Genomic DNA, 12,795 nt, shown 5'->3' with positions numbered 1-12,795 from the left:
CTGTGAAACAAGGCTCAGACAAGCATTTCTTCTTTGAGCTGCAAAGCACAAAGTAGCACTGCAAACTGGAATGCCTCCTACATCCTAAGTTAGCATTTACAGCCTGCAAGAGCTTTCCAAGCACCAGCAGAAATGCAGAGGTACGTTGTAAAACGAAAGTTCATTGTTGCACAGCCCTAGTACTGTGTCAGTGCTACACATTTTAGCATTAGCTATGGACGCAGAAACCCCACAGGACTGCAAACCACTGGTGCTGCAGCATGCTCCTTGCCGAGGGAAAAGGCAGGTACAGTATCCAGCACAGCACGGTGAGCAGTTTGAGCAGGGAACCTGTTCAAATAGCAGCTTCATTGCTGCGCCTCTTACACTCCGTTCTGGCCGCAGTGCACGTTTTGTGAGATACAGCAGCGATGACACCAGGGCAGGAAGCGATGGCAGCCGCAGGAAGCCCAGACCTGATCCAGGCACAGCCTTTCCGAAGGCTTTCCAAACATTGCCACCTTGTGGGCCTCCCATCTCCTGGTACCACTGATCTCTCCGTGCTCTGCAGGTGACTCCCTGCACAGATTACACAGACGCCAAGCTGGAGGCTGGACAGTTTAAGAGAACATCCAAGTTGGGAGGGATGGGATTTCAACTCCCAGAGCTGGGGATTAAAAGGGACAGTGCCTTACAAATTCTGATGTTAATCACCAGCCCTGCACAGTGGTGTTTTGTGTAGTTTGCTCTTTGTCCACTTGGCATTATGAAGGCAGCACTGATAACGTACACAACAGCTACCATTTAGCAAAAGCAAAGCAAGAACAATTCCTCAAAGCTCCCAGACAGAAGGGGAGAATCACCATCCCCCTTTAGCTTCCCTTTAATTATGTTTTATTATTATTCCAACTCCAGTCAAAACACCCCAAAGTATTTCCAAAACTTCTGCAGGCTTAACCTTCACTTGTTCTGTTTCATGAGGGATTCTCGATGGCCTGAATCTATTAATTACACAAAGATGCTGCAAAAGAGTATCACTTACTATTGATAACCTGACTCAATTACACAAAGATGTTGCAAAGGAGTATCACTTATTATTGATACCAAACTGATCCAGCTACTGTCTCTCAAACATCCCACACAAGTTCTTAGGTACTTTCTCAGCACTGTTATCAAGCACGCAGACTTACTTTGAGCATCCAAACACTTTCCACGGTTGCCGGTTGGGACAATTCCTTGCAGCAATTTGGCACTGGAAAGGAAACATGAAAACCTTTAGTGCAACTGGCAAACAGCTAAAAAAAAAGGAAGGCACTCAGTGAATGGTCTTTGTCTGGTTCTATTGGGCAGTGATGCAATAGCTAATAGTAGCTAATAATAGCTAAAAATGAAACCAGAGGCGAAGTCCCTCATTACAATACCCGAATTCAGCTGCATTCACAATGGTTCAGTGTCTAACATCTGCACAACAATCAGACATCCCTCTGATACAGTAGCAGATCTATGAGCTCCCTTATGCAGTGCTGCATTCAGAGTTTATTCATAATTGCCAGGCACATGGCTGTTCCTTCATCTGACCAGGCTTCCTCTGAGCACAGGCAATCAGTTATGACCATTGTGTCATGCAACTGGGGTCTTGCTGCACTTGCCTGAACAGCTTTTCAGAGGGGGAAAAAAAATCTACCATTGAGAAACACATAAACTACTACCCAGGACAGACTATGCTTTTGCCAACACAAAAAACCACTGCCAACCCTCTGAAGTGTCTCACTTAGCATTGAAGTCACGATGTTGTCCACTTGTAGCAGTCACATGAAGGCCCATTGCCTTCTGTGTTCCTGGATGCAACTGCCTACAACTGCTTGATTTGTCCTCACATCCATTCTCTCAAGTGCTACATTTACAGGCTACAGAAACATAAGCAGGAGCAACCATATATGGGTTTGAGTTTGTTCCATAAATTACACACTAGGGTTATGTGGCTGTTTTTTATTTCACCTTCTCAGTCAGCAGGAAATTTCATTCCTAGCAGGTAAATAATGGTTTGCACTCAGACCAGGGCTCTGGTTGTTGCTCATTTTGCATTCCTAGTCATCTAGTTGAGACAGCCCAGCAGGAAGGCATATTCCAAAGGCATCTATCCCTGCATAACAACAGGAAACTGCACCAAACAGGATCCCTGGGGTGCTCAGATTCAATCAGGACTGAAGGATGCAAGAAGCTCCCATAAGTGAATTTATATTTATCATAAACCTTGTTTTAAAGGGAGGGAAACAAAGCAATTCTCACCCCAATTCGTTATCATCTGGGAAAGGTAAACAGGCCTTTAAAGAGAGCTTGTCTAAAGGATTGGGTCCCAGCTCCAGGAGCTATGACTGATCCTGGCAGAGAATTTAGGAAGACTGCTAGCAACTGGAAAGCTAAAACTACCTTAAAGCCAAACCAGAATGGGAATTAGCTATTAAGCATGTTATTGTCTCATTTCTTTGAATCCCTCCAAGCCTCTTATACTTTGCTTTTCAATGTATTCCTCTTTCCCCCTCCTCCATTTGTTTAATGTGGAAATTGATTCCAGCACAGCTGACAAACCTCAGGCATCCTATTGGCAAAGGAACAGCAAATCCATCATGGTATGTTGGCTTTTGCTCAACTAGACCCCTTGAACTTCAGCTGGGATCTAACAGCACTACTCCAATAACTTTTAAGGATGGGACAGTCTTAAGATTGTGGTTAGAAGTAATCTCACATCAGAAGGTGTTGAGCAGAATCTCTAAAAGGCAACAGCAGTGGAGAGACTCAGCAATTCCATTAGAAATGGGAGACTTCAATTGCCCACAGAGCATTTTCCACATTATACTTTCTGAGGAGAGTGATAGTTATGGCCTACTGAAGACAGGGATAATGTACTTGTCTCCAGTATGTAGACCTCAGTTTGAGAGGGATTTGAGTAATGGCACCACAATGAACTTCCTTCATGTAATCTTAAAGAAAAAGCAGAAGTTCTCATAACAGAGGTTCCCAAACCTTGGAAACTGATGATGATGATGTATCTCTTTTGCTTGACCTGTAGATACACCTCAGCAACAGCTCCTGGCTTTGACTGCATGCAGGCACTCACCTGAAGTGCAGGGAGCAGTGCTATGGCCAGATGAGATAATTGGCACTTGTCTGATGCTGTGTGGAGTAGCACTGTCAGGTCTCCACCTGCCCCGTAAGCCATGCCAACACCTCGACCTGTACTTCTGGCTTGAGATGCCAGAGCAGCAACCAGGCAAGGGAGTGGTAGGAAGCACCAGATCATTAAGGTGGAATTTAATTTAGGTGGACAAAGGAATGCATTAGAGGTCCTAGTTAATGGGTATGAGGAAGGTAACAATAGGGAGCTCAAGTCTTCTTTGCAAGGGTGGAGGGATAAAGGTGTGCAATAAAAACAAGGAGGAGGAGGAAAGGATGCCACATTTCCTCCCACTACATGCCAGGCCATGCACAGCTCTCAGCTGCAGACTCTGGCATCCTATCACTGCTCTACATCAACCACAAGGACAATTCAGTTCCTCAAAGATCCCCAGTACACACAGACTGCACTAACTTGAAAACAGAACACGGGGAGGAGGGGAGGAATAAAGCCCCTAACACCAAGAGAAGAGTGCATTTGGGGGGGACACAGAAACTTAGGATTAGTTCAAAGATGAAAGTTACATATAGCTACAAATTCCTGTATCATATTGTTTCCCAAATGAAGTAATTATGCTGGGAGAGACAGACCAATGTTTAGCAGAAAACATTTAGAGGTAAGCAGTTTTTAACAGAATTGAGCACACTTCATGAATAGCTGATGACTACTCACACAGTGCACTCAGCTGTCTCCCTTCCACAGTCAGCTTCCACAACCCCTTGTGTCACCCCACTGCAGCAAGTCAGGAGGCTAACCCACGCAGGGGTCTGGACTGGCAGGGCCACTGGCTTCCAGGTAAGCATTCAGAAAGCCCCTCAGGGCTCCTTCACTTCACCCAGTGTACACAGCCCTGTAGCCTATACTTGCCACTTCCTCAGATGCAGTTGAGTTACACAACCCGTCACTGATGCTGGTGGAGGCCTTGGGCAGGTTTGGCAGACTTGCTCTTTGGAGTTTATGGGATATGGGGACAACTGCTCTCCAGGGCTTATCTGGTCTCAGGAGGCTTTCACCTGCTCCCTCTCAGTGCATGCTTGTCCTCCCTGTGAACTTGTTTTCTGGTAGCTATTGCTACATCCACAAACTTTGTTACCTGTTGAACCCATTCACACAGTGACACAGAAGGGATGTCTCTGACAATACCCCTTGAAATGCTGGAAAACATTGATTTTGAACAAATACTGACCAAAGAGAGAAAAACCTCAAAGCAAAGCTTGGGCTGGGCCAGAAGGCTGTGAGAAAGCAACCCAAAGGCAAAGCAGCTATGTGAAGAAATGCAGAGGTGATCTGCAGAAGGTACAAGAGCATTCAGAAGTACATCATATAATCAGACTGTGAAAAGCAGTACCCACAGCTGTTAGTTTGAAGGGCCCAGGAGGGAAAGTTAGGACAGAATGTTAAAGGTGCTTTAAATCAAATGCTTTTTAGCACATTCTATGATGCATTTTCAAAGGTTTGTCTCCAGGAACTGCTATTTCCCATGTGGGCACAGAGACCTGTCTTCTGCTTCTGTATCTCAGTGCACTGGATGCTATCTTCCATGCTTCACAGACCTTTTTTCCTCCTCCCCCCCACACCCCAGCCAAGGACTGGGAATGTGCTGTTGCATGAAAACAATTTATAACACAGGCTGCCAATCACCTATTATTGCCTGAAATATCCTCAGCAGTTAGAGAAAACAACTTCAACTTATTTTTAGCAACTGAAAGAATTCAAGCAAACCCCTTGTGGCTGCTCTTCAGGCAGTTACTGAGCAGAGAATAGCTTGACAAATTGCAGAAATGGACAAACTTGGAGTGTAAATCAGAAAACAGTGTGTAGCACTGTTTGCATACACTTCCCTGTTGAAAAGACAAGCTGAAAGATTAACTTTAAGGCTTCCAGCATCAAAGGAAAGAATGGCTGGTTTTAAGCTGTGCATGAATCACCAAAACCACCCCAAAACACCACCCCCACCCCCATTCTATGATTCACTCGACAGTTTGGCAGATTTCTCAACTTACTGTTACCTATCAGCTCAACCTTATGCTGTCTGACTGCTCTTGGGTAAGCCCTCTGCACCTGCTCAGGACTGGGCTCTGCAGCAGTCTATGGAAGGCAGAAAGACTCAGAGCACAGAAATCAGGTAAGAGATGAGGTTAGTAATATATCCAAGTCAAAAAGCCATTGCAAGCTTAGTCTGGCCCCAAGTGCTTCACAAGGAAGGCAAGCCCAGAAGATGCAAGATGCAAGCACACAACAGAGATCCCACCTCTTTTGCTCTTGCCATCTCAAACAGCAGTGTCCCAGCAGTTCTGCTTCTCTGCCAGTGCTGTGATTTCAAGTCATCTATTGGCATGAAGAAAAAAAGCTCCTAGAGACTTCTTATGAACCTCTGTTCCCTCCCTCTTGCTTACAAAGCAACCAATCTCTTTTTGGTCATTTACATATAAAGTAAATCCAAACATGTCCTATTTAACTTAGGAAGAAAGAACATGCATCCTCTCTCAGGAAAACTTCTTCCACCCTACTTGGGAAGCCACTGGATCTTTCTCCCTCTAAGAGCAGTAAACCAGCTTTTGTCATTTCTCATGTCCTCTCCCCAGCCCTCCTCAATCTCCTGTAAACTGGAGCTTCCAAGAGCCTCAGAGACAATGCTGGGTTCAAAGCTTCAGTCAGCTGCAGCGTGGCACCTACCTTTCTGCAGCAGTCTATCTGCCCTCCTCCTATTAACAAATACCTTCCCTGCCCTCCTTCCCAGGAACTTTGAGATGCAGTAATTATCTCCCAACTTGAACTGGGTGTAACAGAGCTCAGTTCATGTGATTTTAGTTAGTCTGACAGATTTGGCAAACTACTTTTTCTTGGGGGGGAGCATAATAAGGAGAGCCAAACCGGTGTATGAAGAAGTAGGTGGCAGATCTAATAGGACAAACAGACCAGGATGAGTATTTATCATTCCTTGCATTTAACAGCAGGTTGCCACATCACACTTAGTTCCATTTCAACCATAAAATGTTCTTTTAGTAGTTTTAGAGCAAACAATCTTCCATCAATTGTTTGGGGCATCCTTGTGTTTAAACTTCAGTTCAGAGTCACTGATGTTTGTCTTGCAATTTCTATCACACTGACTAGGAATCTGTTCTGCTTGGATTATCTATGCCTACACCTGACAGCTTCCTACATCTATGCCTACACCTGACAGCTTCCTACATCTACTACAATCCCCAGTTTTGTCTGACCCCTGTCTGTGGGTCGCACATTCAACTGCACCTTACTCCTGATGCACTTTTGTACCTCCTACCACACTGTGCATGTTGATGTGTTTACTGCCAGGCACCACAGCAGCTCACAGAATGCAGCTGCTTTGAGAATAACAAGCTGATCATGTGTCTGCTTTGCTGCACACACCACAATCACTTACATTTCCTTTTAATACATTCATCTTTATAAACATAAGGTTATGATGCTGTGATGTATGTGTTTTATACTGGGGAAAGAAAAGCCAGCACTAAGGCTTCATATAAAGAAGAACTTGGCAATAATATTGCTTCAAGGTGTTCCAGCCCTTAACTGTTTGCTCCTTGTTTATATTTCTGGGTTGCCCTTTGCTTTTTCCTGGATCAGCTCTGAATCTATTCCTCTCTGAAGCAGACACAGAGAGGGATTTAATTTAAGTTATTTATTGAAAATATGGAGGGGGAAAAAGGGTAAATCTAGGGCAGTTCCCTGTTTCAGGACACAGCGTGGTCCTGTCAACTGGTTAGCACAGCTGGGAGGGCAGGAACTCACTGACTGGTATTGCTGGCCAGGAACAGGGAGTAAATCTACTGAGGGGGCTGGCATATTAAGCTTTACAGACAAGCATGGAATGGAGACTTCAGTACACACAGGTATAGAAACATACCAGCTTTTCCCTCTTTGATATGAAAGGGGCAAGACACATGGAGGCCAGCTAGCAGCAGCTGCACAGGGACATGCCTGCAAGCTGTCCAGCTTATGAGCTGGTAATCTTTGCTAAGCTACAGAATTCAGTAGCTGCCTTTGAGAAGCAAAAATCTTTTTAGAGGTGAAGCTTCACTACCTGTGTCTATTTTGGATCAGGAAAGAAGCAAGGACATGCCTGGAAAGCAAGTCTGGAAGTTCTTGCCCCCTGGGAGGGAATGAACTTGCTGAGTGCCAGCTAGCTGAAGACAAGCTTTAGAGGAAGGAAGACCTGGGAGCCTGGTGGACAAGTTGGGAAAGACTCAGCACGATGCCCCTGCAGTAGAGAAGGGCAACCCAACACTGGGCTGGGCTTGCAGATCCAGGACAGTAATTATTCACTGGTATTCAGGGGTTGCAAAAGCCAAGTATCTGTGTACTGGGGAGCCACAAACCGGTGACAGACTTACTGGAGCCCAGACTACTATACCAAGATGTTAAGGAGATGGAGCACATGGTAGAGGAGAGATTGAGAGAGTTGGGTTTGTCTAGCATGGAGAAGGCTTAGGGTTGGGGGCATATATTATTGCAGCCCACAGCTACCTAAGGGGAGGGTGTAGAGAAGATAGAGGCAGGATCTTTCTCAAAGCCACACATTGATTGCAAGAGGCAACAGGCAAGTTTCAACAGGGCAGATCCTGATTATGTGTTAAGAATAAATGTTTCCATCACAAGGGTGGTTGAACATTGGGTCCAGCAAAGCTGGATGTCTGGATGCCTTTCAGATAGTCAGAGATCACCAGGTTTCCGAGCAACCTGATCTGTTTGGGATGGCTTTGAGCAGGGGTCACACAAGGTGATCTTTCAACCTGTACCATCCAGGGAGTTGGCTTTAAAGTATTATAACTGCAGGCTGCTCATTGCCTGCTTACCCTACTCAAGACAGAGAGCCTTAGTGAGGGTACTGGACTGATCTCTCAGCCACTTTAACAGTTCTAGCATGTCTTTCTCTGCCTCAAGTCCCTGAGCAGGAAATTGGGACTAACTCAAGGATATATATAGATACATATATAGATAGTTCCAGATCAAGTCTTTTACCTTGATTTTTATTTCAGTCCTTATGAAATAAAAGATAAAATACATAAGCATAGTTATAATATGCAATTATCTAATACATGAATGTAACCCCCAAAGTTGTGCTTTTTACATCACAGCTGCTGAAGATAAAGAGTTCTGGGACTCCTCTCTTGGGTGAGCAGAACAGATCACTTGCAGTCAGTTACAGATGTACAAACCTATGAAGACTGTAGTTTGTGGAAACATCCTATGAACCTCTGACTAGATAAGGTGCTCATATGACAGCTGAAGATATGTTGAGGGGTGTAGCATCACCTCATTTGTGCTGCACAGATCACCACATGTATCACAGTATCACCAAGGTTGGAAGAGACCTCAATGATCATCGAGTCCAACCTGTCACCACAGACCCCATGACTAGACCATGGCACTAAGTGCCACATCCAATCTCCTCTTGAACACCTCCAGGGATGGTGACTCCACCACCTCCCTGGGCAGCACATTCCAACGATGAATTACTCTCTCGGTGAAGAACTTTCTCCTCACCTCCAGCCTAAACCTCCCCTGGCACAGCTTGAGACTGTGTCCCCTTGTTCTGGTGCTGGTTGCCTGGGAGAAGAGACCAACCCCTTCCTGGCTACAACCACCCTTCAAGGTAGTTGTAGAGAGCAATAAAGTCACCCCTGAGCCTCCTCTTTTCCAGGCTAAACACCCCCAGCTCCCTCAGCCTCTCCTCAGAGGGCTTGTGCTCCAAACTCCTCCCAGCTTTGTTGTCCTTGAACAGCTTCCATGCCAGCAAGCCAGGCTGGTGCTGCCAAACACATACTTTCCCATCTAGAAGACAAAGACTCTTAGCCTAGACTGGGAAGCAAAACCCTGACAGTTTTGGTGTTTGAGTTAGTTGTGTTTCATAAACCTTTGTTTTTTTCCCCATAAACCTCTTTCATAAACCTGCCAGCACAGCCAAGCCTGTGCAAAAGAACAAGTCTTAGTTTCTCCTCAGGCACATGCCATCTACCCTAGATAGCCTGGCTCTTGTTAATGTTGCTAGATAAACTTCCTTCACACTGTGACACTTCCAGTAGAAGCAGCCTCCTAAGTAGCTGTTTTTCTTTGAAGTGGCCAGAGTGTCCTTCAGCTGAGCCTGAAAGCACTTGCCACATCTCCTGTCTTGCATGAACTCACTTTCCTTGCATCCAGGGCTCTCAAAATAGCAAATGTTTTCATGCACAACTGCTTTAACAAACAGTGGTAGAGGCAAAACACTTGTGCAAATGCTGAACACGCATTTTGGGGGCTCTAAAGAAAACTTCTGGGAATGAAATCCTTATTTCCCAAGCACCCTTCTCTTTCCAATGAGATCAGTCAGCTGTCGGGAGTCCCTGCAACAAGATATTCCTGAACATGCCCAAGGTGAATCAAGGTAGCAAGGTGTGGAACAAATGAGCAGGCAGATAGCGTGCCCAGCTGAAGCATCCAGCATCAGCTGAAAGCAGGTCTCTCTCACAATCCAGTGAGCACTTCATGTGCTTGTGGTGCAAGTCCAATTTTTCTCCCTTTTTGGTAGTCAGCTTGCTTGTTAACTCACGTAGCAAAAATGCAAGATTCAACCTACGCTTTCCCATAAGATTGATTTCCCTGCAGGGCCTGTCCCAGGCTCTGCTGCGACTCTTACGCCCTTCCATTCCTGGTCAAAACACACCACACCTTCCACATGAGTCAACAGAGCTGGGCAGCATCTCCCACAGCAAGCTGGGAGCAGCAGAGAGGAGAGCCCTGCTCTGCTTCTGCAGGCACAGCCCTTCACTGCAGCGCTGGGTGGGATGCCCAGAGAAATGCAGCCTTGGTCAAAAAGATTTTCAGGAGATCGCAACAAGCTGCACTTGAGCTCAAATTAACCAGCTCAGGCAAGGGCACTTCTGGTGAAAGATTTGCAGGGACAAGTTCTAATTCACCCAAATATTTAGTTAGCATACACAGGACAGCTGGAAGTCTTTGCAAGGCTCTCAGATGTCACCGGTTGGCACCTTGTCAAACTGAATGCCTGTTGCCTGTCGAGAGCACAAGCACATCATTTTACTTCAGCCTTGTTCTGCTCTCAGTTTAATGTGCAGGTTGGGAGAAACTGCTGCATCCCAGAGAAGATGTCAGGGTTCATCTTTCCTACTCCTTTTCAATGGCATAAAGCTCAGGCCAGCTCCAGCCCCTGCTGCAGCACCGCATGAACACATAGCCTGAAAGAACACAGAACCTGATACCCAACTCCTGTCAGTTACTTCGAAACAGGCTCTCCAGCACCTTCCAGAATGAGCCTGTGTGCTTAGGGTTATAGACTAGAATAAAGCAGGTTGGAAGAGACCTTCAAGATCATCAAGTCCAACCTATCACCCAACACTATCTAACCAACTAAACCATGGCACTAAGCACCCCATCCAGCCTCTTCCTAAACATCTCCAGTGATGATGACTCCACCACCTCCCCAGGCAGCCCATTCCAATGGCCAATCACTCTCTATGAAGAGTTTCTTCCTGACATTCAGTCTAAACCTCCCCTGGCACAGCTTGAGATGTGTCCTCTTGTTCTGGGGCTGCTTGCCTGGGAGAAGAGACCAACCCCCTCCTGGCTACAACCTCCCTTCAGGTAGTTGTAGACAGCAATAAGGTCTCCCCTGAGCCTCCTCTTCTCCAGGCTAAGCAACCCCAGTTCCCTCAGCCTCTCCTCACAGGGCTTGTACTCCAAGGCCCTCACCAGCTTTGTTTCCCTCCTCTGAGAAAGGCAGCAACACCGTTCAGTTTTACCTCAGACATTGCTCTGAGCAAGCCTTTTCCTTCAATTCCAAGTTTTAGCAGTGAGTTTTCAAATGTAAACAGGACATCAGGAAAACAAAAAGTCCAGTTGATAAAACACCAGACTGCACAACAGGACATCAACAGCAAAGACCTCAGGGGCTCTATACCTTCTGCCACCAATCTCAGTGGACCTCAATGGCTGCACTTAGGCTACTGCATGACACACACATTTCATTTGCCTTATTGTGCATTGCTGAATTCGGTAAAATCTGGAATATGATTTTCACGGCCAAAGTGTGTGAGGCAGCACCTGGAATTTGCACACAGTGAATGCTGCATGAAAGCAGCATCAACTGCTCTGTGCCACTTTGTTCAGTGGACAGAACTGTACCAGTAGCTACGTATTCCTTCCAGGGGAAGGCAAGAGATATCACGGCCGTGGGTCAGACAAATGTTTCTTGTTGGCCTGTTCCACAGCTACATAATAAGTTCCCTGTCATCTGACAAGCCCTTCACAGGATTTCTCTGTCTGGTTTTGTAGCATGATCACATGTTGCCTGTAGTCCTTGCATCCCAGTGAAAGATCCTTGCTGCAGCAGAGACAATATGTTATCCTCAAGTCATGCACAGGATGCTAATCACATCCCGTAGCTGATGTGGCCTCCAAGCATGTCATAAATACACCTCCAAATAATTGTCTCAGGCCAAGTGACACCTGACTGGCAGTTATATTTCTTTCTCAGTTTGTTATTTAGGAGATGTGTCATTGTATCCTGCATCGTTTGCAACTCCAGCTTGCACAAAGAAGCTGAACTGCAGGCTTCTTCCCTGTGACAGAAATTGTTGCCTGCATGCATGATTGTCAGGTGGACACATGCCAAAAAGACTCAGGTTTAGAAGACTTAGTGTTTAAACTCAGCACCTTGGTTTAACTTGAGCTGAAGTAGCGCAGCAAAAGCCAGCTGACTCTTTCCTCTGCCCTGAGAAAAATGTGTGTAAAGTAATCCAGTAATGTTAAAGAAACTGCAGTGGATTTATGATCTGTAAAACCCTTCTGACATCAAGATTCCACAATCTAAATGTACAACAACTGAACAGGGGAATCCCTGGTGGTGTGCTGATTCATGAAGCAGTAAGGTACCCAAGCTAAGCATGGTCAGCTTGGATCTTCTCAGCAGGACAGATAAAACTGACTTTGGCTGACCCATCAGTGTAGATAAAAATGCTTTTCTGTCCTCATCCTGGAGTCAGAGAATTCACTTTCTTAGTGGTAGCAGAAGAGATGATGGGAAACCAGGCTGAAGACTGTGCAGAGCCAGCCAAGTTAAAAAGATGGGCAAAGACTCAGAAGCTGGGTTTTTTTCCATGGGATCTCCCTCCTTCCACTCTGCCCTCCCTATCCTTCTCCTCAGGAAACCTACCTCCTCCCTTTGGACCATCACAGGCCACCCACATCATTCCTTTCTTGGCACCCACCCCAGCTGAACTTGCAAGCCACCCCACATCCCTCCCCAGCTCAACTCCAAACACACTTGTGTTGCCATGCAGAAACTAAGGAGGGATCAAGTGCAAGACAATTTTAGCTTCTACCCAAACACACTGAAGTTTTGTGCTTGAATATTCTGACAGGAAAAGCATTGAAATGGGAAGGGACTAAGAACACAGTGTCACAGCTGCCTGGCTGTCCGTGTCAGTCTTCCCACACCACCTCAAATATAAGCTGCTAGAAGGTTGCCATTTGCCATCTGCTTCTTAATTACCGAGAAGTCATCCATGTGCAGTTTGCCTTTATTACATATGTGGCTCCCAAAAAATCAACTCAGGAGAGGAAAGTGACACCCTAAGGCTTGAGTCTGGCTGCTCAAAAGTAGC

The 12,795-nt window shown here is 45.9% G+C and overlaps 1 protein-coding gene across 2 annotated transcripts in view; it reads right to left on the bottom strand.

Moving 5' to 3' along the window:
- The window catches only part of MAPRE2 (microtubule associated protein RP/EB family member 2), a 97,759-nt gene that overhangs the window by 71,916 nt on the left and 13,048 nt on the right, over window positions 1-12,795 (bottom strand). For both annotated transcript variants that reach the window (XM_068158788.1, XM_068158786.1), the window contains exon 2: window positions 1,170-1,231. Coding sequence is in view for 1 of the 2 variants with exons in the window: in XM_068158786.1 (XP_068014887.1) it covers window positions 1,170-1,231 (62 nt within the window). In the remaining variant the exon portion in view is untranslated. The remainder of the gene's footprint in view (window positions 1-1,169; window positions 1,232-12,795) is intronic.

The sequence above is a fragment of the Melanerpes formicivorus genome, unplaced genomic scaffold (assembly GCF_026170545.1).
Source record: "Melanerpes formicivorus ecotype bairdi unplaced genomic scaffold, bMelFor1.0.p_v2 SCAF_42, whole genome shotgun sequence".
Lineage (NCBI taxonomy): Eukaryota > Metazoa > Chordata > Aves > Piciformes > Picidae > Melanerpes > Melanerpes formicivorus.
The sequence above is the reverse complement of the archived record's forward strand: the minus strand, read 5'-3'. Positions and strand labels throughout refer to the sequence as shown.